General features: G+C 53.7%; 1 protein-coding gene across 1 annotated transcript; it reads right to left on the bottom strand.

Annotated features, from left to right (window-relative positions):
• Positions 1-1648: 1648 nt before the first annotated feature.
• On the bottom strand, positions 1649-17307 carry MMP2 (matrix metallopeptidase 2). The gene is made up of 13 exons (XM_078881898.1): positions 16812-17307; positions 16170-16402; positions 14901-15049; positions 14020-14148; positions 13554-13727; positions 12601-12774; positions 11277-11450; positions 10258-10413; positions 8989-9151; positions 8593-8729; positions 7969-8128; positions 7130-7233; positions 1649-5158 (listed from the first exon to the last, which is right to left on the bottom strand). Exons 1-13 carry the CDS (start codon positions 17058-17060, stop codon positions 5055-5057), a joined length of 2106 nt encoding a protein of 701 aa, XP_078738024.1. The 5' UTR covers positions 17061-17307; the 3' UTR covers positions 1649-5054.
• Positions 17308-26966: the final 9659 nt, after the last annotated feature.

Raw genomic sequence — 26966 nt, forward strand, 5'->3', positions numbered from 1 at the left:
TTCACCACGCTCGTTACACTACTGGTGACCATACTTCACCACGCTCGTTACGCTACTGGTGACCATACTTCACCACGCTCGTTACACTACTGGTGGCCATACTTCACCACGCTCGTTACACTACTGGTGACCATACTTCACCACGCTCGTTACGCTGCTGGATACAGCCCAAGAGGCCCGGACTAGTGTCGCTCGCGACAATGACCCGGGCCGAGTGGACTGGCACCGCCGTGGCCTCCCTCTGTGAACCGGGCCCAGCCGTCGGCATCTTTTTGTGATTCTCAACGACGTGGGCTCGAAAGAATAAACTCGGTTGGTTTCACTTTAAATTGGCGCTCCTGTTCCGTTTTCTCGTTTCCGTCTTTCTTTTACCCACGAAATAATTCACTGTTTAACACATTTGTTTTTGTTCCTGGGTACTAAGTGTTATTTTCCTAATTGTTTATGCCTCAAAAGTACAGAAAGTGGCTATTATTCCCCACAAACTTTGCTTTTGTGACCAGGACAGTCATATTTAGAAATGTTCCTATTTTCAAAGAGAAAACTTGGTGTGCATGTGTCATTCGTTCACATAAAGTCCTGGTCACAAAAGCAAAGTTAGTGGCTAATAATCGCCAATTTTCTGTACTTTTGAGGCATAAGCAATTAGAAAACAACACTTAGTACCCAGGAACAAAAGTCGTGTTACAACATAGTGTCATTCCCGTAGAGGAGCAAGCGAGCGGACAGACGCGTTGTGTTCCAATAGTTTGGTTTTTATTTGTTTTTAACCAGCAAGCCGGGCTTAACGAGCAGAAATATAACAAAAAAAACTCCGGAACGAATCGGGGCAAGGAGGGGAGGGGGAGAGGGGGGGGAGAGGTTTCCGTGGCAAGGCAGAGCGCGGCTGAGTGTGACCACTGCTTCTATGGGAGCGCCCCTTTAGTCAATCCACTGCTGGATGACCCCCCCCCCCTCTCCCAGCACGCGTGGTCAGCGCAGAAGAGTAGAGGCCGAGTGCCCTCTGGAGCTCGCGCTCACGGGAGGCCCATCCGCCAGCAGTGGCGAGAGAGAGAGCACCTGCAGGGCTGCGCCTTGACCGGCTCACGTGCGTGCACGCGTACAGTACTGGCATGCGTGCACGCGTACAGTACTGACATGCGCCGCTTGGGATGGGCCCCACCCACACCGGGCGGGTCGGGGGGGGGGTTATTTGACCATACTTCACCTCGCTCGTCAGTGGAGGTCTGTGTAGGCAGGGAACAGGGACCGTGGGAACATAGGAGTGCAGTGCAACAATGGGAGGTCCTGCACTGCCCACGGCGTCACGCCCCCGTGTGTGTCATCTCCCGAATGTTCACTCGCGTTGAATCAAGATTAGTTCCCCAACATCAATGTTCGGGAAAATTGTGGCTCACTCTACGAAATATCTGTACAGCCCTTTTTTCACGTTTTGCTTTAAACAAATTCTGAATCTTCCCTCGCGCAAACGTAGAAAGCCTGGAGCGGTGACACTTTCACCAACGGCGGGGCGGGGGGGGGGTCCGTCGGTGGCACGCTCTCCGTGTTGTTTTGGGTCTAACTTTCGTCCTCACCAAATGTAGCCAATTGCTTTTTTTTGTACCCCCTAAACCAGAGCAAATAGCGGTTGCTCCGGGGCCACAAATAAGTTGGGGGTGGTAGGGGGGTGGTGGTGGGGGGTAGGACTACGAACATTCCCTGGTGGGAGAGAATTCAATTGACGGCCGCCCACTTGGCGCGTAAACGACAAAAACCAAAACAACCCCACGCGTCCGTAGATAGAGCCGCTCGTTGGCCTTGAAAGGAAAAAATATATATATAAAAATAGATGACGTTTCGGGCCATGGCCCTTCTTCATAGCACGCACAAACGAAAGGGCTCATAGTCCTACAAACAGTTGCCCTTTAGAACGTTCCTCCTTGTGAGGACAGGCGTCACACCGCCGTTACTGAGGGCCGTTGACCTCCGAGGGTTTTTTTTGTGTCTATTCGTTTTTAGAACCGCATTAAAGTCTCGACGCGACCGCCGCCATTCGCGTCCCCTTGCCGCAGCCAGGAACGCACGAGGCGCCAGCGTCACGGCGGGTTTGTCCAAACGTCACGGCGGGTGTCCGCCTCGCGCGCGGTGCTTACACTTCGCTTGCAGAGGCATGGGGGGGGGGGTTTTGACAGCGCGACGATGATTATTTAGGGGGAGTGTTTTCACTCATTGTGTCATTGTGTGTATTGTCGGGGGCCGCATGAAAGGCCACCAGGGGCCGACAGTCGCCCGCGGGCCTTGCGATGAAGAACCCTGGCTGAGCGCACACATTTGTGATATTTTAGGGGGTTTCGCTTACCCACAGTGTCCTCAGCCCCCCCCCCCCCCATTGTAGCTCCTGATGCACGACGAAGGAAACTTTACAATCTAAAAAGCGTCGCAGTCACAGCGCTAATAAACGCGACGGTGTTTCGCTTTAGCCGCACACGTGTGGTGAGCGCAGATTCAACAACAACAACACACGCTGGGCAGCAGCAGCAGCAGCCCTGCTCCGCCCAGCACCTCTGAAAGCTCAGCTGCCTGTGGGTGTTGACATCTCCAAGGGCACTGTTTATCCTCCTACGGGACCTAAAAAGCCATTTCATAGTAATCATAATTATCGACGGTTTCGAGGAAATGCTGACTGTAATGTGCTCGTTATGCATCATCATCATTATTATTTTTATTTTCAGCTTTTGGAACGAGTCGCATTCGCGCGTTGCGCCAGCCAGGCAGCCACGGCCGCTGTTGATTTTCAAAGAATTCGTCGCCGTCGTCGTGGGAGCTGAGAGGACGGGACAGCAGAGGGGAGGGTAAGGCGCAAGAACGGGCAAGAAGACCAAACAAACCTCCACGGGATGTTCGCATGAACTCGGAGAGACGACAAACAACCCCAACGCGTCACCCGTCGAGTTGGGGCCAAACGGAAGGAAGAAGGAAGGGGTCGAGAGGTCGGCCGTGGAAAAGAAAACGAAAACAACTTGATGTTGTGCAGGCCTTGCACCTCTTCCCTAGCCAAGCCATCCTAATGGGAGTTGTGGGAAATCACTTCCAATCCAGCCGCTGCCTAGACAACGACGACGATGATGATGATGGCGACCACGACGATGCTGGTCGCGTTAGTGTCGTTGTGGACTGTCGCGGTGCTTCAACATCAGCACAGGAGAGACAAAGGCTGCCGGGCACGGCTGCTGGCCACGCGACAATCCTTGCATGCTCCGTCGGCCTTAATAGGCGCTCGCCAACAGCAGTCGCCCTAACAAGTCTACGATGTTCTGTACGCCAGTCGTTGCGTTGATGTAGGCGTGTGTGTTGAACTTCTTTCACACCGTACGTAGCCAAGCATGCTAATGGCAGGTGCAGTATGAGGCTCTCCCCACGGGGGTTGTTTGACCATATTCCACAACACTGACAAGGCCATCGGGAGAGATGTGTTCTTGTTGTTGGTGGTGGTGGTGGTCGAGTGCTTGGTGATGGCGATGAGGATGCTGACAGGGATAATGAGAGGGGTGACGAGGAGGAGCAGGGGGGGTGAGCGAGGCTCGAAGCAAGCCAAGGCATCGCGGGCGAGTGCAAGCAGCAGCAGCAGCATGCGGGCTGCGAGCGCGAGAATTAACGAGAGTGGGTTGGGGGGCCTTGCTTCAGTTGGCACTGCGGAGGGCATTGCTTCACAGCAGCGAGAGAGGAGCGCCAGGTGCCAGGTGCAGGTGCCCACGTTCTGCCCCCTCCCCTGTGACTCCCCGCCCGAGCGGTGGAGGCGCGGTTCCACCGACTTGTTGCGGAGGTTCGCGGTTCGTGCCCGCCACCATTATTTTAAGTGTGTTTAGTGTTTGTTGTCCTTCCCCCGCGCACCTCCGATTAGCGCGGTTGGCTACGTACGGTGCGATAGAAGTTCAACATACATCCATGATGGTGGTGATGGCGGTGGTCATGTTGATGGTCATGTTGAGGAGGTACCTGCATGAGGAAGTGGGGGATGTTGGCGTTGATGATGGTGGTGATTCTGACGATGCGGCCGTCTGGAACGCTCTTCTGATATAAGGAAGCCACTGGGAGTTATGCACGTTTAAATCATCCAGATTGAAAGTCCTTTCTTTAGAAAGCCGATTAATCCTGCGGGCGTGTAAACCACATTAAACACTTACGCGCCGCTCACGTCACGGGGGGCGTCGATCGTCCACCGTGACGCGATGCGCGTGGTAACGACATCGTCGGCCCGCGAGGACGCGGCGTCGCGGGTTTGAAAGAGGCCGCACGCTTTGGGGAAAGAAAAAAACCACGCGGCAACATTGGCCCCTACGGCGAGACTCGGCAGGAACCCGGCTGGTAAACGAGTCCTTGAGACTCAAGTGAGGCTTTCCTAGATGTTAAATACCTCGCCTGGCATGCAGGAGGCTCGTGGGTTCGATTCCGACCCTTGACGCCTGCTGTATATTTGGAGTTTGCAGGTCTCTCTCTCTCGCCGTGGTGGTGTGGATTTGTCTCCGGATTCTCCGGTTTCCCCCCCACATTTAGAATCAACATCACCACGCGTTTAGAGTATTTGGCTGCTGCTGTAAATGTCCCCGTGATGATGAGCCACTTCGTTGAGCTGTCATTGGTGGCCAGGACACTTCGGGGAAAAAAGAGCTACATAGCTCAGTGGGGCTTCCTTGGTAAAATTAAAAAAATAGTTTAGTTTTTATCTCATATTGTATTGTACAACACAGCAGTGTCCCGGAAGAGGGGCGCATAAGAGCCTCTCGACAATGAGGCACGGCTGTCAGTGGTAGCGCAGGCAGCACCTGACACGCACGCAGAGCAGTCGGGAGGGTGGCAGTCAAGCGGCGTGCAGATGTCACACGGACCCCCACAGATGTCACACGGACCCCCACAGACGTCACACGGACCCCCACAGACGTCACACGGACCCCCACAGACGTCACAAGGACCCCATAGACGTCACAGGGACCCACAGAGGCACCCACGGAAGGGGCCCCCGCAGCGCTGCAAGGGCACGAGAGCCGGCGGAAAGGACCCGCCTCTCGCTGGGCTCATCAGCATCCCAGCCAGTCCTTGAGGCAGACCCCGACCTTGCTCAGCCTCAGGTTGCGGTCCATGTACTTCTGGTAGTAGAAGTCCTTGAAGAAGTAGACGGCACCTGCAGGGGAGGGGGGGGCAAAGGGGTCACAGTCCCCAGCATTATCAGAATTTGTATTTACACTGCAGGAGGAATCCGATGAGCTATGAAGCTCTTTCTCACAGATGTCCAGTCGGGGCAGGTCAGAACGTTACGACAACAAACAAAACACAAAAACACGGCAGGAGTGCAAAGTATAGGAAAGGTAAACAAATTACTTATGAAAAAAACTTTAGTTTTATATTTGTATATTTTTCTTACCAGGTAAGACCCACTGAGCCATTAGCTTTTTTTTCAGAAGCGACCTGGCCACAAATGACAGCTCAACGAAGTGGTTCATCATTATCATCACCACGTGGAGATCCACGGCAGCAAAATAACCCCACGGTTCCGGACTATTCCAAAACGCCGCAGCCAGGCTGCTCCTCGCACGCGCCCGCTGAACGATGCTCCGCCGCCCTGCTCGCTCCACAGGCCCCCCATCCAACACACTCGCTCGCCCTACTCAAGATCCTCCCGGTGGAGGTGTAGAGGTGTAATTGTGTATGGGCACGGATGGCTAACAAACACAAGGGGCGTGGTTAGGGCCGTTCACAGAGGAGGTGCTCACACCGACGTCCGCACCTGCATCCCCCCACGGGCCCTTCCCGGGGGCCGAGTGCTATAAAAGGTGGTGAGCCGGAGGGCTCGAGGTCGAGTGTTAGCTTTAACCAGCGAAGAGTGAAGACCAGCTAGAATAGGCCCCGGAGCTCCCCTGGCTCGCTGTCCTTGTCAGGGCCGACCAGGGCAAGCCGGTGGCGTGGCCCCGAGAGCCCAGACTGACGTTCTTATAAGAGCCGGTCTGGAGACTCAGGGTGCCGGGATCCCAGCTTGACCAGGGCTGGGATAGGTAGCCTCCCCTAGCTCCGTAGTGGAGGACTCGGGCGTAGGTTAGCGGGGTTAGATGTTGCGTCTCCCTGTTAGACGAGTGAAGGGGACGATACCCCTCTAAGTGCTGTGTGTACCCGTTACTGTGCACAAGTTGGTGTTAATAAATAAGTGTGCCTCCGACTCCGTCGTCAAAGCCTCCTGAATACTTACTACAGAGGCAACAGATACCGCGCTTCGGGTGTTACAATCTCGGGCGGTGACGTGTGCAGGTGGATTCAATGAGAAACTGAAACCTGCTGGCACGGTCACATCTCAATGTGCCGTGGTGGCTAGGAGATGTTGACTGCCTCGCCTGGTGTACAGGAGGTTGTGAGTTCGATCCCGACCCTGACGCCTGCTGCTGTATTTGAAGTTTGTGTGTTCTCCCCGTGGTTGCGTGGATTTTTCTCCGGTTTTTCCCTCCACATTTAGAATCAACATCACACATTGAGAGTATTTTTCTGATATACATAATCTGTGACCAGGTTGTTTCTGAAAAAGAGTTATACAGCTCAGTGGGCCTTACCTGGTAAATTAAAAAATAGGAGTAAATAATAATAATATCTTTGTCATCAGTGCTTTTCTCACGTAGAGATATTTTGACTCACGTCGAGAAGCACTGACTCATAGACCCATTGACATCGATACCGACCCGCAAACTCACAGAGACCCGCAGACTTAGAGATCCATGAGACTCAGACATATAGAAACCCACAGACTCACATAGAAACCCATAGACTCACAAAGAGACCCACAGACTCACAAAGAGACCCATAGACTCACATAGAGACCCATAGACTCACATAGAGACCCCATAGACTCACATAGACTCATATACAGTGGCCCAGTTGACTATGAGTGACCCCGAGTGACCTTGAGTGACTTTGAATTTCCCCTGAATAATCCAAATGACACTGAATGACCCGGAATCGCTCACATGAGCCCGAGTGACTCCGAATGACGTGGAATAACTCGAGTGACCCTGAGCGACTCCGATTGACCAGAGGGTGACCCCAAGTGACCCCCAGTGATCCCGAGTGACCCCAAAAGTGACCGTCCTGGCATCCCGCCGTCGGGACTCACCGCCGTGTGCCAAGGTGGCGTCGACACTGTCCGGCACGCCGTTCCAGTAGTCGCCGATCAGCTTGGGGTAGTCAGTATCCATCTTCTTCTTGTGCTCGTTGTATCTGAGCACAACAACGTACCCCCACACATGAACACGTGACTCTCCCACCGCTGGAATCTTTTTTTTGCGATTCATATCGTTGGACTTTCCGGGAGCATTTCCGGTATTTTGTCCAGATTCTGCGATTGCAATATTTTGCATCATTTACACGCCACGTACTAATACTGTACATTGTGGTGCGATTTCTGGTGGTGGGGGGTCGGGGAAAAACCGGACATGACGTCACTAAAATATCAGTGACATTACTTCTAATTTTCCAAAATCGTCTCAGAAAATAACGATTGGATCGTCCAAAATGTAATATATAGGCCCGATCTAACAGATGAATTCCAATTCATTGTAAAATACAGCAGGTCGTGGGTTTGATCCCGACCCCGATGCCTGTACATTGAGTTTTCATGTTCTCATGTTCTCTCTCCCCGTGGTTGCGTGGATTTTTCTCCGGGTCCTCCTGTTTTTCCCTCTACATTTAGAAACAACGTCACGCGTTAAGAGCATTTGGCCGCTGCTATAAACTTCCACGCGACAAATCCACTCCGTTGAGCTCTCAATGTGCGATGGCCAGGTCGCTTGTGAACAAAAATCTGTACAGCTCAGTGGACCTCGCGTGGTAAAAAAAAAGTTTAGTTTTATTTTCTAAAATCGCTATGAGCCACGAGCGACCTCATTCCAACGCGTCGCTCGGCACACGGCGCGTTGGCACGGTTCATCGTCGTCATCATCTCGGCGCTCACACCTCCAGTACTTGTCCCCGGCGAAGAGGTACGTCTTCTTGTTGTGGGACCAGTAGAACGCCGCGTCCAGGCCCGTCAGCTCCGCGGGCAGGCCCAGTCGCGTCACGCTCTTGGGGTAGCCCGGCAGCAGCTTGCCGCCCGCGTACGCCCAATACTTGGTGCCTGGTGGGTGAGGACGAGGTGAGAGGGGGGTGAGGGCGGGGAGACATGGGTGAGCACAGCTTCGCAGCTATCCGGCCGCGGTGCGATTAATCGTCACGCGTTTAGAGTATTTGGCCGCTATAAATCTCCAAGCGATAATCCGCTTTCGTTGAGCTATCATTAGTTATAAGCAGGCCGCTTCTGAAAAAGAGCTACAATAGCTCAGTGGGCCCTTACCTGGTCAAATAAAAAATGATTTATAGTTTAGTTTTATCACTTACACATCGTTACGTGACCGCGGGAGTAAGCAAGCCGCTCCAAGTCGAGCCCTGGCCCCCAAAGCGCTGGTTCTTAGTGGGCCTTAACCAGTAAAATTAAAATAGTTTGTAGTTTTAGTTCAGTATTAACCGACGAGAGCTGCGAGATTTTCTAACCCTGGCAGCAAAGCGGCGGTTCGATCGCGTTGGGGGGGGGGGGGTGCTCACCGGAGAAGAACACGGTGTGGTTGCTGCTGGGTTCGGCGTACGCGGCCTCAACCCTCTCGGGGAGGCCCTCCCACACGTCGGCGTTCCAGCGGGGACGGCCCGCCCGTGAGCCTGGCTGCGCCACGCGCACGTGCATCCTGCAACAGGGGCGGGCGCACGAGGAGGAGATGAAGGTGTCCCCCCCCCCCCACCCCCGCAGTGCGTGTGTGTGGCGTGCACCGGCTCTCCCATCGCTCATTAAACCCGCTCCTCACACTTCACGGCGTTTTTTGTCCTTCCCCGCACCTCTGATTAGCACGGTTGGCTACGTACGATGCGAAAGAAGTTCAACACGCGGTGCACACACGCTTGGCAATTGGTAGTTCCGACCGGCGCTGGCCGCTGGGTTGTACTCACTTGTTCTTGAAGAAGTAGACCTGCCCGTTGATCTGGGCGATGGCGTCGAATTTCACCTTGACGTCCTTACACACCTCGTACTTGGGCCCCGTGTCGGGAGCCTGAGTCGGTGGGGCAACTGGGGCCTTGGTGGGCTTGGAGGGCTTCCCGCCCTTCCCCTCGCCTGCACCAACGGGGGAGGGGACGGGAGGGAGGGGAGCGTCACCACCACCGGCATCACCTTCGTCACCACCATCAGCATCACCAGCACCACCATCACCACTATCATAACAACCATAATCAACACCACCACCATCAACACCTTCACCACTATCATAACAACCATAATCAACATCATTACCACCAACACCCTTCACCATTATCATAACAACCATAATCAACACCACCACCACCAACACCTTCACCACTATCATAACAACCATAATCAACATCATTACCATCGACACCACTGCTCATCTGGATTAACGGAGCATCTAATTGCCCGTGGGCCCTCTTATCCAAACCAGCTGTGCCGTGGCTGTGCCGAGCCAGCCCCAGCGCGGCTCAGGAGGCGCCAGCGTAGTTTTTCCACTGCACATGCCGAGCTGCGTCACACGCAGTGAAGACGACACATGATGCATGTATGTACGTTGAACTTCTTTCGCACCGTACGTAGCCAACCATGCTAATCGGAGGTGCGAAACTCGTTCTCTGACCGGTATTGAACCCGGGCAGCGGAGATGAGAGCGCCAAATCCTAACCAGTGGACCACCAGGGTATGCTGTGTCCTCAGTGTAATCACTGAAAATGATCGTGTCGGTAGCCTCGACCCTGGCCCTGCTTGGCCACGAGCCAGACACGAATGTCTTTTACACGGGCTCGTTGAGGCTCGGCACGGCCTCAACGAGCCCGTGGAAAAACCACCCGCACCGTCAGGGCCCCGCGCTGGCTCGGCTCTCGATGTGCCAGTGCCAAAAAGTGGGAATGCATGCGTGTATGTTGTTGCGTGTATGTTGAACTTCTTTCGCACCGTACATAGTCAACCATGCTAATCAGAGGTGCTAACCTGACGCGAGTAGCAAGCAGTCCCCTCGCAGTGCCAGTCCCTTCCCCAGGGACGGGCACCCTCCCTGCCACAAACCCATCTATCCACCCACTCACCCACCCACCTGTACTCCCACCCACCCGCCCTCCCTCCCACCCACCCGCCCTCCCTCCCTCCCACCCACCCACCCGCCCTCTCACCCACCAAACCCACACGCCCATCCGCCCGTCCGCCCGCCCGCCCACCGTAGAGGTACTGGATGCCGGCGATGTCGTCCGGGGTGAGCGGGTTGTCGCGCGTGAACTTGTAGGTGGGGAACATGAGAGCCTCCTCCTCTTGCGAGTGCTCCAGGCCCAGCGCGTGGCCAAACTCGTGCGCCGCCACCAGGTAGAGACTGTAGCCTGGGCACGGTGGCCGGGAGGTGGGGGGACGGGAGGGGTCACGGCGCACGGTCAGGGAGCTCGCCGGCCGGGCCCATCGTGCGTACGACCACTCGTGCCGGTCCCCTCGAGCTCTCAGCTGGGCGAGCAGAAGAACTCGACGACTCGGGCTTCATTCGTTTGCCGGTCGTGTCCCACCCCTCTCACAGGTGTCTCCCCCCACACCGGTCGTGTCCCACCTCTCTCACAGGTGTCCCCCCTTCCCCCCACACCAGTTGTGTCTGAGGGGACACGTGCGAGCGCCCACGGTGGCGAGATGTTAACTACCTCACCTGGAATACAGCAGCTCCATTGGTTTAATCCCGACCCTGACGCCCGTTATATATTTGGAGTTTGCGTGTCTTTTTCTCCCTGTTGTAAGGCCCAGTGAGTGCTCTTTTCCAGAAGAGACCTGGCTATCACCGATGATAGCTCAACGAATTTAGTGGCTTATCATCACCTGGAAATTGATAGAAGCAGCCAAATATTTGAAACACGTGATGTCGATTCTAAATGCGAAGTGAAAAACCCGGAGGACCCGGAGAAAAATCCACGCGACCACAGGCAGAGAAAGAGACACACGACGTCCTGCAAACCAGGCGAGGTAGTCAACATCTCCTAGCCACCGTGGCGCCCCGTCTGACTTGGTTTGCTTTTTCCAACAAATTGCTCCCCTCGGAAATGTTCAGCTGGGCGCGCCACTGATATTCACCTCAGCGTGGACATCTTTATTCGCCCATTTCATTTCGCCTCGAAGTGGTGTTCACCCTGCCACCGGACGGAGGCGCGCGAAGTGTGCACGAGGGGGGGCGGGGGACGGGTGAGTGGAGGTTGTGGGAGGTCACCAGCATCGGGACAGAAGCCCCACTTCTTGTCCTCGTCGAAGCTGGAGGTGGTGGCGCACCAGGACTTTCCGTCTTTGCGGCCGTTCTGTGTGCAGGCGTCGTACGAGTCGCCCAGGAACACGAAGGGGAAGATGCACGACGCGCCCTCCGCATTGCCGCCCGACGTCGCCATGGCTGCGGACGGGAACGAGTGGGATCAGGGGGCGGCACGAACCCACGCCCCACGCACGACATCGCACTCGTGAATATTATTTTGCTTCTTTAAACAAAAAATCTGAAAACAAACGCTTCCCTCTTGCTGTTGTAAACTCACTGCCCCGCCCCGGCACTGGACATCTGCAACTCCTCCTCCTGCAAGTCGAAATAAAGATTCTGAAAATCCCGGATCGAGCAATTGCCGTGGCATCTGCTGGATCGGAGAGGCAGCAGTGCCCCAACCGCTAGGTCGGTCGGGGCAAGCGGTTTCCCAGCGACTAGTTTGGTCAAACAACATTTGTATCGCGAAGATAGTACAAGTCCTGGTACTCAAGTGAAATTTATTTCTTACAAATTATACAAGTTCTTTACTTTGCCAGGTAAGGCCCACTGAGCTATACAGCTCTTTTCCAGAAGCGACTTGGCCACAAATGATAACTCAAGGATGTGGCTTATCATCGTCACGTGGACATTTATATAATAGCCAAATACTCTGAAAGCATGTTGGTTCTAAACGTGGAGGGAAAAACCAAAGGACCCGGAGAAAAATCCACGCGACCACATGGTGAGAGACACGCACACTCCATAAATACAGTAGGCATCAAGGGTCGGGATCAAACGAATGATCTCCTGTATACCACCACGACCTCCTATAGACCCCCCTTGGTCACTGGCACATCCGAGCTCTCAGCGTGCAGGGAGGCACCTCGGGTGTCTCGTGAGGCCGGCGTAGTGCAGTTTGGCTCCGCACTCGGCGCCGAGAGAAGACCATCCACACTGCGACGCGGCCTTCACAGTCCGCAGCGCGACAGCGATCACCACGGCCAGGCCGTCGATCGCACGATCAAACGACTCCCGCACCGCCGATTCGCAGCCAACTCAGAGGCTGCCGAACATTCTTCACAACCTCGACACCCGCGGAGACGACGTCCCTGGCTTCACCGTGCCATGCGAACGAAGTCTTGAGGCACGGCTCAGATAGCGCGCCAGTGGCACGGGCAAATAGCCGGCCGGCGGGAAAGACCGCCGCGTTTCAGTGAGGGCCCATAGTGGGCTCGACTCCTGCCGGACGCTGCGGCGACGCACCTCCCCCCCCCCCCCCAATGCCCCCCGCCCCCCCCCCCGTCACCGTCGGAGGGGCAGAAGCCGTAGAGCTTGTCGCGGTCGTAGTCCTCCGTGGTGGAGCACCAGCGGTAGCCGTCCTTGCGCCCGGTGGCGGTGCACGAGTCGTACGTCTCGCCCAGGAACACGAAGGGGAACTTGCACGGCTTGCCGCCGCCGTTACCGCCGAACGTCATGAGGCCTGGGGGTGCCAGCGGCCGCAAGGTGGGTAAACGCGGGGGGGGGGGGGGGGCGGCGGAGCGCGCACGGCGGGGGCAGCATGCACTGGTCAATGCGTTGTGCAATCCATTGATATATGAATTGAAAACTCGTTTTCTAAATCAAAAACTTGTTTCCTTAGAACTGCTCGTCATTGTGTTTAGTTTGTGGTACTTCACCCCACTGCACCTCCGATTAGCACGGTTGGCTATGTATGGCGCGAAAGAAGTTCAACGTACGTACGTACAAAGTGGCTTACACAGATGAAAGTACCTGGTAGGTTAGGAGGAGCAGTGAAGTTAATCATAATAACACTGAAGTACCATTGGTAAATGTGCAATTTTCATCACGCAAGGCCAACATGAAGGTGCTACGTTTCACGCACGAGTATTGTCGGCGGCGGTAGTTGCACGGTCAGCGTGCGATGTCTCTTCGTGGTTTTACCCGATTGTGAGATTTGCGTTGCCGTTTTTGTAAATGTGGCCAATGTGAATGCACAACACGTGGCCTGCTCCGTTCAGAATGACGTCGTGGGGATCTTTCACGGCCACTGTGAGTGAAGCGGACAGCGGGGTTCAGACACCCGGCACTATTAACCGGGCGGCCACTGGTCGCAAAAAACCGCCACGGCAACGGGGGACGACGAGACTCCAGGATGGGTGAGTTCGAGATCGAGCGAGCGAGCGGGTGAGTGAGTGAGTGGGTGAGTGAGTGAGCGAGTGAGTGAGTGAGCGAGTGATCGAGAGGGCACGTGGCACTCACTTTCAGAGGGGCAGAAGCCGTACTTGGCGTCGGTGTCGTAGTCGGCGGTGGTGGAGCACCACAGCATCCCGTCCTTGCGGCCCTTGGCGGTGCAGCCGTTGTACTCCACGCCCTCGAAGAAGAACGGGAAGTGGCACGTGGCTCCCTCGGCGTTCCCGAAGCGCGTCTTGATCACTGCTCGCCCACCGATGGCGTCATCGACGTTACAATACCACCACCCCCACCAACCACCGGGCGACAACACGCACCACCGCCATCGCAGCGGCGGCGGCAGTAGCCGCAGCGGCACTGGCGGCGACGTCACAAAAATGCGCGGTGCAGCACAGCGGCTCGAGACGCGCCACCACCGGCGCCTCGCGCGTGGCCACCCGGTGGCCCCGGCCGTGGGGGCCACTGGCCGCTGGGCGGCGGCGACGGCGACGCCTGCGCCGTGGGTGCGGGAGCAGTCGCCACGCCGTTGATTTACCTTTGCCCTCCCCGAGCGACCACTCCTCGTCGTCGTCGAAGTGCGAGTCTCCCCCCTCGCCGCTGCGCGGAGGGAAGGCGTGTGCCAGCAGCCCGTCCTTGCCGTCAAACGGGTAGCCGTCGCCGTGCTCTGAGAGGCGCACGCAGGCAGCGTGAAGCATCATCACGCGAACGCCGGTCATCCTCGCAGGGGCCGTTGACTGGCCACAATATAAAGAGGGTGACCGCATCGTGCACTTTCAGATGCGCTTCTGCGGCCGTCTGGAGCATTCTTCATTCCGCTATCAGGAAGCCACTGGAGCCGTGCACTTTAGCATCTTTTAGATTGAAAACTCGTTCATTTGGAACTGCCTTTTGTATTGTACTTCCCAGCCCCCGCACCCCCGATTAGCACGGTTAGCTACGTGCGGTGCAAAAGAAGTTCAACTTATGTGCATATATATGCGTGTAGGACTTCTTTCGCACCGTACATAGCCAACCGCACTAATCGGAGGTGAACCTGAAAGTTGTTGACCCCCGCCATGAACACAAAGAGCGCAATAGAGGAAAAGAGAAAACGATACCCGATGGATATTTGTTCCCATCGGTGAACATTCGTTGCCTCCTGATAATTCGTACACCCATTTTAAGGTTAGGGTTAGGTGCTGCATTGGTTAGGGTTAGGCGCTACGTTGGTTAGTTAGGCCCTACATTGGTTAGGGTTACGCTCTACATTGGTTACGGTTAGTTTCTACATTTATTATGTTAGGGCCCTACCTTAGTTAGGATTAGGTGCTACTTTAGTTAGGCTTAACTAGTGGAGGGCTGGGGAGATAGTGGGGGTGGCGGCAGTAGTGGGGGCGGGGCGGGAGGAGCAGGAGGGGGGTGGGTGGGGTGTCTCACCTCCGCGGCCGAACATGATCATGATGTCGGCCTCGCCGTCGTAAAGCCGCTGGAAGGTGAGCGGCGTCACGGCGCTCCACAGCGCCAGCGCGCGTGCAAACGCGTCGTCCACGAGGCGCGTGTCCAGGTCGGGCGTGTAGTTCAGGATCCTGCCACGCACGCAAACGCGGTCAAGCGGCACCACCGCCACCACCGTCGCCACCACCGCCGCCACCACCACCGGCACCACCACCGCCGCCGCCACCGCCCCGGTCGTCATTCAGCCATTCGGTCACGACGAGTTTTGTCCGCGGTCAAGAAAAATTGTCCGCGATGATACCGAATTGTCTGCTCTGTTTTTGCGAGGAGGAAATTACTATTTACAGTACAGGGGCATAAAGCGCCACAGTGGTGAGATGTTGACTACCTCGCCTGGTATACAGGAGGTCGTGGGTTCTATCCCGACCCTGACGCCCGTGTACATGGAGTTTGTGTGTCTCTCTCCCCGTGGTTGTGTACATTTTTCCCCAGGTCCTCTGGTTTTTCCCTCCACATTTAGAATCAACGTCACGTGTTTAGAGTATTTTGCTGCTGTGAATATCCACGTGATGATGATAAGCCACTTCTCTTTGGGCTATCATTTGTGAGAGCCAGGACGCTTCGGATAAAGAGCTACGTTGCTCAGTAGTGAGCCTTACTTTGATAAATACCAACAGTTTTTAGTTTAGTTTAACAGGAATGAAAAAAGAAATCCGTCATGACCTCAGTGGCTAACATCGACTGAAACAATTATGAATGCCATCGGGAGAACTTTAATACATCGGCTTTTGCGACCAGTATTATTTCATAATAAAGGTTTTAATTGGGTTAGATTTTGTAAATATAAAAGATCGCATAAATATAAACGTCGTACTCAAATTGTAAATGTTGTGGGTTTACTCTCCAACACACCGGTTTTGTTTACGCGACGAACCTTACTAATTGGCTGTGTCGGGTGGTGGTGGGTGTAACGACATATTTACACTTACGCGATCTAACCCAACAAGAACTATGATGGGAACTTTAATGTCCTCTGTGAGAGAACCCGACGGCGCGTAGTAGTATCGTTATTACTTCTACCATTACGGTGACTACGCCCGCGGTAATAGCCAGGGCTGCCGCTCCGATTCGAACCGCGAAACATCCGAGGCATCGCCGCCGGGCCGCGTCACCGCACCAAGGCCACGAGCGTGGCACGGACGGCGCCGCTACCGACTGCGCCGTGCCGAGCCCGGTTTGTGCGCGGCCCACCTGTAGGTGAGCTGCTCTTGGTCCCACTTCTCCTTGCGAGGGAACAGGTTGTAGGCAGCCACGTCAGGCACCCCGCACCGCGGCTTCTTCATGACGGCCACCGTGGCGGCGTCCAGCTCGCCCGTCTCCGCCAGGCGGAAGAAGCGCTGCATCTTGCGGATGGAGGAGGGCAGCTGCACCATGCTGCTCGAGTCGTTCCGCGTCTCCGTGTAGCCCAGGTTCTTCAGGTATTTCTGCGCACGTGCGAGAGAGAGACAGGGGACGGGGTTGATGGTCGGAGGAGGAGGATTTGGTTTGGTCGAGGCGGTGATCCTGCAGCTGCGAGGTAAGCAGAGGTGGAGGAGCTGGAAAGTATCAGAGTGAGATTTTGGACCGCGTGCACAGAATGTGTACGTATGATGGACTTCTTTTGCACTGTACTTAGCCAACTGTGCTCAGAGGTGGCGGGGGGGAAGGAAAACAAACTAAACACAATAAAGCAGTTTTCAAGAAAGAGTTTTCAATCTCGACTTAAAAGTGCACAACTCCAGTGGTCTTCCTAACATTGGACCGAGGAGGTGCGAACAGCCGAGGAGCGGAGTGAGATCTGGGAATGGGACGCGAGAGGTGTGACTGTGTGGGGGGGGGGGCAGGCAAACGCACCACGGCCATCCTCAGGTTGCGCATTTTCTCCTCGCTCTTCTCCTGCAGGGAGGAGGCGAGGGGCGCGTCGTCTTCCCCGTCGCCCGCCCCCCCGGCGGCGTCGTGCTCTCCGGGCTGCCCGTAGTCCTGGGGGTCCGCGCCGCCACCGCCGCCGCTCTCCGGGGCCAAGGGGGCACTCGGCACCAGCGGCAGCAGCAGCGCCAGCAGCAGCAGCGGCAGTCGCACGCCCAGCCCACGGTGGGACGACATCGCAACAAGAAACTCTGCGCGGTCTTGAGACAAAGCAAACTCGGGAGACGCAAAACGGGGGAGCGAAAACAAGGATTTAAGAAATCTTCTCTCTTTGTTTCACAATGCGCCCTGGAGCTCGGGGGTCAGCGAGCGTGCAACGCGCTGTCGCTGCTCGCAGCGCGTGCGGCGGGAGACGCTCGCTTATAGCCCCCGGCGCTCGCTGGCGGAACAGGAAACGGGAGGAGGGAGAGCGGCCGGCTGCTGGCTTGCGGTGGGGGACGAAGGAGCCGGAGGAGGAGGAGGTGGAAGAGGGAGGCGCAGCGCGGGCGGTGAGGAAATTGCACACGAGCCCCCCCCCCCCCCGAGTGCACCAGCGGCGTTTCCGCAACGGTTGGACATCGCGTCCCCCCCGACTCCCCCCTCCGGGGGAGAGAGGGCCCTTCGCTTGTTTTGGTAACTTGAGGAGTGAGGAGGAGGAGATGATGATAAGGTGAAGACGAGGAGAATGAGGAAGCAAGATGATGAATATAAAATGTACGCTGAAGTACTTTAGCAGTGTATGTGATCCGCCGTGATAATTGGAGATGTTGATAATGGCCAGGGGTCAGCAACCTGTGGCTCTGGAGTCGCGAGCGGAGCTCTTTGGCTTCCCCCTCGTGGCTCTTTGGCTGGTCCCTTGCAGCCAGCGTTTTTTTTTATATATAAATCTGAAACAACATAATGGAACGTAAAAAGATAATCGATTAAATATGGCAGGAAATGTGCGACTACGGAATGTCCTGGTGACGACAAAATGCATCAACGGCCAAACGGTGCTGTTCAAGAATAACTGTGGAGAGAAAATAAACTAAATAGACGCGGTTTATTCCATCGCCTGTTCTGTTTATTCGAGTCAGAATTTGTTTGTCATCGTTCGTTTGTTTCTGCCGTGTACCGGCTATGATTGTGCACGTGTACGAGAATCTCCGCGTGCGATGCGGCTCTCAAACCATTTTGGTCAGACAAAACATCGAAATAAAATAGCTCCTCTTCTTCTGTGAAAGGTTGCCCAGCCCTACCCACGGCAGTGGCCGCAGCAGCAGTTACCCAGCGCCCAGGTATTGCAACTGCACCCGGGGGAGAAACCTCGTCCTGGAGGGGCCCAGGCGCTGGGCTACGGATCGAGGAGGGGGGGGGAGTGTGAATTGAGAGAGGGGAGAGAAAGCCCACCCCAAGCACCCACCACTTCATTCCAGCGAGGCCCACGCCAGTCACTCGACGCCACTGCCCGACTGTGGCCATCCAGAACACGACGGCGCAATGCCCCGAGCCACAAAAACACGAAGGACGCATCGCACGGCGGCGGCGGCGATGACGATACACGACTCCGCTGGTCCTGACGTGGGTCGTCTGGCTCGACCACCAGCGGCGGAATGTGACGCTGTGGTTGTTGGCTCTGCATCGACGTCAGCTGTACGACAAGAAGAAGAAGACGGCTATGGCCAGAACTAAGAGGAGGTGGGATTCCAACCACCCCCCTGCGCCTCCTCTCTTTCACCAGCCTCGCACGTGCACTCAAGACTCGGCAATGCGTCACAGCTTTGGCACATTATTTATTTTATTGGTCGACGACGCTTGTTGACCCAAGCCGCCAAATCGGAGGACTCTTCCTGTCAGGAGGACTCTGGCCCAATGTTTTCACGCTCCGTGGTGGTGGTGGTGGTGGTGGAGGTTGAGGGCGATGTTGCCGCTGCTGCTGCCACTGCTGCTGCTGCTAAGCATTATCCCAGTTGAGTCATGTGCAGGTCTCGATTTCCCAGCACTATGGGGATAACGTTTTGGCCAACAGCGGTCAGGGTTCGCGAGTGTTTGTTTTTAACTATTGCGACGCGTCAAAACGCTCCAGCAAACAAACGCAAGCTACACACAAAGCGCTGGCACTTGCGCCTGTGATTTGTACTTATGTAGGAACTTCCCTCGCACCGTACGTAGCCAACCGTGCTAATGAAGTGTGGGTGAAGGACAACAAAATAAACACAGAAATGAATTATTTCTCAATCTAGACGAGGATTTTAAAGTGCACAGCTCCAGATGTTTGACTCTGCTGGCTGTGCACGTCACGCGATGCACACGGAGGGGCCTGAGCAAGGCACGGCCACGACAGAGCCCACGCTGTGGGTGGGGGGGGGCTGGGGGGTTGTTGGAGGTCACGTGGGGGGGAGGGGGTGGGAGGGAGACTCGCACATGTCCGTCCAGTGCTCGCCGAGCTGCATTGGTGTCCGTTGCTGAACGAATACATTTTACGTTCGCGCTCATGACACACACAGCGCTTGCCACATATGAACTGCAATACCTCGCAGCAGCAGCAGCAGCTTATGGCTGGCCATTGAACAAAGGCGGTCACCGCGTCGCGTGCTTTCAGACACGCTTCTGCGGCCGTCTGGAACGCTCTTCCGATATTATGAAGCCACTAGACCTGTGCACTTTAAATCTGGATTGAAAAATAATTTCTTTAGAATTGCTTTTGTGTTTAGTTTGTTGTCCTTCCCCCCCCACACTTCCGATTAGTACGGTTGACTACGTAGGGTGCGAAAGAAGTTCAACATACACGCACACACGTAATTCCGTTCCAATGATGTACACGCACGGCACCCGTCATTACCGATGACGTACGTGTGCGTCATACGAACGGAATCGTAAGATAAACTAAAATGCAATAACTTTATTGGTACGTCTTCAAGTCGGGGATCTGTGATACTGGACATTTGTGAAAAAGAGCTTTGCAGCTCAACTGATGCATCTAGTACAAGTAAATATTCTGATTCTGGAAGACATACCGAGGCTCCCACAAGGCCACGCAAGACGGTGTGTAGCACAGTTTAGCGCCAGCTATCGTAAAGTGCGGTCGTGCCGCTACGGTTCTCTGCGGTGAGTCACAATGTCTTTAAAAACAACGGCGCTACGCCTCTCCAAATAAAATTCACGCCGAGCCGTTCGCGCATTCCGAGATTGGGTGGTGAACGGGACATCCCACACCCTGCAACTTGGAGACGTCTCGGAACGGGAGAGGGTTTGTGAGCATTTGGCGTCGTGTGGGAGGAGGAAATCGGCGCAGCACTGCGTCACGGAGGGGCTTGGGTGACACTCGGCACTGCGACTTTTAAAGCTGCCCTCGACTGTGCAGACCACAGCTCACTGGACGAAGGGATCTCAGATGCAGTTCTGTGATGTCCGCTTCCGCGGGCACCGCTCCGCGAGGGACACGAATGGATTCTCCATCTCGTGATGACGCGACGCCGACAGCGCCGTTCACGATTACATTTGGCGATAAATGACAAAAAATGTACATCGAAATTTTGAACGCGTAGGTTTTCTTAGCGAATATCATGATTCGCAATAGATTTTCTGGTGAGGCCATGTAATGATCTGTGAAACCCTCCACCAACCCGACAACAGCCAATTGGATTAAACCGTCCCGTGTACAAGCGTTTGGACGCACCAGTCAAGAACGTTTCAGATGACTGGCCGGCAAGTTGAAGAGTAATCCGCACCTCCGAGTAGCACGGTTGGCTACGTACGGTGCCAAAGAAGTTCTACAAACGTTGCATGCAGTACAACCAAGTTAATCAGTAGACACAGCGTCCACTGCTACATACACTTGTGAGGACTGCTCAGATCAGTCCTGCGGCTTGACCCCAAAATCAACAGCGATTCAGTAAACGTGAGATCCACCAATCCCTGTTTTCAGAGCGCTGCTTCCCAGAGGGTGCAACTGCAGCACCAGACGAGGCCCACATTCCTCCTCGCTGACAAACAACACACGACGTCTGATAGCGCGACCACGTCTGCTGCCGTGACCGCGCCAAGCCTCCCTCCCCAGGCGCTCCCCACAGCGACTCAAATGAAGCGTCCCCATTGTAGACCACAGCTTTCGGAGAACCCATTATGGTTTCTTGTTGTTGCCGTCATAATTGTCCCTGGTGGAACATCTGTGTGGCTACGGGACACGCACGCGTGGGACACAATTACTCCCTTTTCAACGAACCTGTCGTCTGTGTTGACTCGCAAGTCAATTCCCGTATCAACAACAACAACATCGGAGTAGAAATGGGCAAGCGTCCACCCCCTACTGCACGGGCCGGCCACCAAAACAACCCAAAGAGATTTTTTTTTCGAATTCGATAGAAAAAAAATATTTCAAGAACCCCAATGCATGCGAATACATAATCAGAATGTGTTTCTGGAGAAATCCGATGAGCTATGAAGCTCTTCATCAAATATGTCCAGTAGGGGCAAGTAATAACGTTACAACAACAATGCAAAAACACAACAGGAGTGCAAAGTATAGGAAAGTTAAGCAAATCACTTAAAAATAAACAAACTACGTAATTTTTATCTTACCAGGCAAAGCCCACCGAGCCGCAAGTTGCCGGCCCCTGCCCTCCTGCAAGAAAACAATACTTGACAGGACCCTCCTGGAAAGAGTCACGAGGCTCAGCAAGCCCTTCCTGGGTAAACAATCGCAACAACAACAGTAAATACAATAACAGTGTAGTGCCTTTCAGGACGAGTCAAAAGTCTAAGCATTGAGGTGGTGACTTGTCTGAGTCGGGGGTGAAAATTCCACGTTCCTGTGACGGGAGCGACCCTCTACAAAAGGACGCAACTCACTGTTGATTTCACAGGAGTTGGCGGAAAAACATGGCAATCATGCTGGCATGTGCCACAGCCCAAGAAGGAGTCTCACCTCCCGGGAATGAGAGATGGCCAAGTTGGTGGTTACTGTGGTGAGGGACTGGCCATTTGTCAACGTGGAGCGATGAGCACACAAACCACCAACGGGCGGCTTCCACAGCATCCTGTGTGCAATGCAAAACAAAGCAAGTGCCTCTGACCGCTGTACACAACGTCCTGACCACGGTGATAGCACACGGGATGCCCTCGTTAGCTCGCACAAACGAGGTCTGCTTCTGTTGGGGGCCGCATCACTGTCGGGGGAGCGGTGGCGCAACCGCGAATGACCGTAGTGCCATCACCGAGCCGGCGTGGGCCAGAGTGTCAAATGAGTTCGAGTGTGGTATTCTGCGCTTGCTAATCAAGTCAAGGTGGACAGGTGAGGTCTTCGTGAATTGCAGAAGGGCCGGCTGGTTGACTGAGCCCAAGTACAGAAGCCACTTGATGGTTATGGTGAACCGTCCAACAAAGACGGTCACCGCATCACACTACACTCTCCAGATGCACTTCTGCGGCCGTCTGGAACGCTCTTACTTCCCATATTAGGAAGCCACTGGAGATATGCACTTTTAAGTCGAGATTGAAAACTCATTTCTTAAGAACTACGTTGTGTTTAGTTTGTTGTCCAACCCCCGTGCCTCCAATCTAGCACGGTTGGCTGTGTACATGCATACATGCATCCAAACACTCGAAACAGGATTTCTCTGATCTCTGCTTCTTGCGCACATATAGATTTGTTTTTTTCAGCCGTAGAAAACACGAGTTTGCGATTTGCCAGAGGCAATAATTTGGCCACCAAGTCTTCAGAAGAATGTAACACGTGCTTTGTAACCCACACATTTTTTGTGTTTTGCAATGCCAACTTTTACTGTACTACATTTTTCTAAAACTTTTTTTTTTACTCAAAGTTGGGTTGAGGCTAAGAATGGTATATATCGGGGGAGGGGAGGGGGGATATAAACAAAGATGATATTAACAGAGGTTTGAAAACACATTCGAATTTTTATTATTTTTATTTCCGAACATATTTTTGAAGAATAAGAATGACGACGTGTAAGGTTTGTTTTTTCATTTCGTTTTAAATAACTTTCCCAGAAATTTTACAATAATTATTTAATGGAACACAACGTTTTTTTTAGCACATGGCCAGGTGGTTTTAGCCGCACAGCAAGCTGCTCGCAAGAGGAAGGTCGCGAGGTCAAATCCGAGTTGGATAGGGGTTGAGCCTCATCATCATTATCCTCCGGTGTCGATACAACACCACAAGCACCGCTCTGTGGTGCTAATCCAACAGTGACTGTCATACTGATAGCCTCAACGCTACCATACGAATATGGAATTGCCACCACTTGCTCTGCAGGGCTAGAAACGGAACAACGCGCACCAACGCACTCAATTTTCAAGAGCAAAAAAAATGAAAGCAAACAGAAATCAACGGCTTTGAAATCTGTTCCACCATCACACCAGCTGTTCCACACAGCGCCTGTAAACCCTCCCTTCCCATGTAGCGTGCTGGCTACCATCACGCCAGCTGTTCCACCATCACACCAGCTGTTCCACCATCACACCAGCTGTTCCACACAGCCCCTGTAAACCCTCCCTTCCCTTGTAGCATGCTGGCTACCATCACACCAGCTGTTCCACCATCACACCAGCTGTTCCACACAGCCCCTGTAAACCCTCCCCCCTTCCCATGTAACCTCTTGCCGCTTTGGGAAGGTCTCCATTGAAAGAGAGCTTCGAAGTTCACAGGGCCTTACCCTAATAAACTGATTTACAAACCAATCAAATTGTAAAACAAACATTTTGCCTGAATTCCAGCTCTGAGACTTCAACATGAATGTTTGACTGCCGAGTTGATGAGCATTTCCCTGAAGCAAGGAGCATGGGAAAGAGCATCTCCTAAAGTGTTTATTTAGAAAACGAGCACACCTCAACACAAGGCACTATCTGCCGATCCGTTTCGTTTATAAAGGTAACTTGGAGGGTAACGTACTTGATGCACGGACAATACGCCTCTTCAAATACAAAATACTATACAGGCCCTTATAACGCAACCCATCAGCCGCACGGCCTTCTGGGAGTGCAGCATTGATTCAAAACAAGCAGTGAACCGGCTTCGAAATAAGAGTGGCTCATCAACAGCCAGGCTTGCTTGAATGCCGGTGAATCACCAGAATGTATAGGCAAGAACCCTCCCTTAAGATATAAAATAATCTGAACACATTCGTCAAGAACACCACCTTATATAACACTGTCAATAGCAGTCAATAATACTGGGCCGCCATGGTGATGAGATGTTAACTACCTCACCTGGTATACAGGTCATGGGTTTGATCGCGACCCTGATGCCTGCTGTATATTTGTAGTTTGCTTGTTTGTTCGGGTCCTCAGGTTTTCCCTTCACACACGTTTAGAATATTTGGCTGCTATAAATTTCCACATGATAACCCACTTCATTGGACTATAATTTGTGATAACCAGGTAGCTTCTAAAAAAGAGTATTATAGCTCAGTGGGCCTTACCTGCTAAAACTAAAATAGTTGAGTAGTAATATGAAAGAAAATGCATAACACTTTAGTTCTTTCGGCAAAGTCACGTAGGGTATAAAATAAAATAAACCACGATGTTTCGGGCGCAACACCAACGTCCGTCATCAGGTGGGAAATCATGATCTGCTGCTGAGGCAGACTGTTTTTAAAAGGTTTGAAATGGGTGTGCATATAACCAGGCAACATTTTTGGACATTGGCCCCTTTTTCAGAGGACAGACAAGCGAGAGAGGCGCCTCGACGCTCCGAGCAGAAGATGTTGACGCAAATGGTACCTTGGCTTCTCCAAGAGCTGTGAAAAGGGGCCATTGCTGGAAACGTCGCCCATGACCTGCTTTTACCTTAAGGCCACGGTGTTTTTGACGAATGCGCTCGGAGTGTAGTTGTGTCTCTGCACCACCGCCCAACTCAGCCGTAGCAGCAGTGGCGGCGTCACCAAATTATCTTGAGACGGGGAGAGAAGACACGATCCGAGTTCAGATACCATCGGGGGTAAGCGGTGTGTGGGTAGGTGCTGGTTACGTTGGTAAAACGTACAAAATCCAAGGGGTCGGAGTTCCAGTACAGCTGTCCAAAGTTGAACGGATTAGAGTCGCACCATAAGCTACGTCGCATCTCTCCCCTCGCCGTGGGCTGTTCTCGAATAAGCGGGGGGGGGAGGGGGGCTGATGCAACGGCCCCGAAAGATATCCTAATGGGATTTGTCGTCCCGTGACAAAGACGCCGATAGCGCGATAGGTGAAAAAAAACATTGCTGGAGGCGAAGTGAAATAGGTGAATAAGCATGTTTACGTTGATGTGAACATCAGTGGCGCGCCCCGATGAACATTTCCAAGGGAGAACTTTTTTTTAAAAAGCGAACCAAGTCATACGGGGTACGCCGCGGTGGCTGTGAGATGTTAACTACCTCGCCTGGTACGCAGGAGGTCGTTGGTTTGATCCCAACCCTGACGCCTGCTGCTGTTGTATATTTGGAGTTTGCGTGTCTCTCTCTCCCCGTGGTCACATGGATTTTTCTCCGGGTCCTCCGGTTTTTCCCTCCACATTTAGAATCGACGGCACACATTTAGAGTATTTTTCTGCTATACATTTTCACGTGGTTATAAGCCACTTGTATAAGAGCTCCGTGGGCCTTACCTGCTAAAAGAAAGATACCCGTAGCTAAATCTATGATAAAAGCCCGGCGTTACGTGTGTCCGCTTGTCTATTTGTCAGTCAACTAAATTATGAGAGCCTTTCAGAAGGCTTGAATCATACAAGTTATAGAAAGTGGACACCCCTCCTCCCCAAAGTGTGGGGGTAAAAAGTTGATCCAACAGGTTTACAATAATCCCCCCCCACCCCCTCAAAAATATAAATATTTTGTAGGCATGTATGTCTACACACCTTACATACAATTGTCAGTAGTATCATGAGACCTCCCCTGCCAGTATCAAAATATAAGAAGAGGTTTCCCTTTCGGGCAATAAAACAGTTGTGTTAAGATGTTAAAACAGAAACCTTTGGCAAGGAATCATGTCTGCATTAACCACATATACTTGTGGTGAACATGCAAACAAAATAAATGCTCTGGTAGTATGATGCATCGTCTTTGGAACTGATTGATCTACACAAGAAACAGCTTTCTTTATAGCCTAGTCTCAAACAGTGTTGGACCAGACGCCGCCAAAAGGCGAACAGCACAACAACAACGACGCACAGTCAGGACATTTACAGCTGGGGGTGACCAGATACAATATCGTGGTGCGTGGTCGTTGTGCAACATTGTAGCTGCTCACCCGAGCTATAGAGTATTACTGGTAGGAACCCACTGCTTCCACCAGCCCACAGGAGATTATTGTGTCCGTCCGTCCATCGTGCAGGGAGGGGCTGGGTGAGGAGGGTGGGGAGGGGCTGGGTGAGGAGGGTGGGGAGGGGCTGGGTGAGGAGGGTGGGGAGGGGCTGGGTGGGGAGGGGCTGGTCACCCCGTGGTGCCCTTATAAAACGCAACGTTTAACCTACTCACGCCGGCTTATGCCCGCCCTCAGTCGGGCATATTTGTGGAATGCACCATGCCGCCGTTGACCCTGGCCATTGACCGAGCAACCCAACGTTCCTACCAACTCCCTCCGCAGGAATGTGTTATAGATGATACACTGGACCGCCACCACCATAGCAGTATCCAGGGCAGCTGCTGGATTCGAAACCTTGAACCTCGGCAGCAAGCGGCGGACGCGTGGCCACCACAAAAGCCACAATTGATAGCCCAACGAAGTGGCTTATCGCCATATACTCTAAACTCACGTTGATTCTAAATGTGGAGGGAAAAACCTGACGACCCGGAGAAAAATCCACGCAATCACGAGCAGAGAGACACAAACTCCAAATATCAGGCATTTTCAGGGGTCATGATCGAACCGACGACCTCCTGTATACCAGGCGAGGTAGTTAACATCTCAAGCCATCGCGGCGCCCCAAGGGTCTAAGTGAGGAGGTTTCATCGGCCGGTCGTTTCGAGGTCAAGGGGGGGGGGGGTCTCCGTTCCCCCTTTCCGGCGAGCGTGCCTGCTACACCCCCGCCTCGCGCACGCTCAAGACATTCACAAGCGCGGACTTTGCCACTTTTGCAACGATTGCTAAATCGTTTCGTTTAACTTTGACCGACGAGGGGGGGGAGGAAAC

Source organism: Lampetra fluviatilis, chromosome 63 (genome assembly GCF_964198595.1).
Source record: "Lampetra fluviatilis chromosome 63, kcLamFluv1.1, whole genome shotgun sequence".
Lineage (NCBI taxonomy): Eukaryota > Metazoa > Chordata > Hyperoartia > Petromyzontiformes > Petromyzontidae > Lampetra > Lampetra fluviatilis.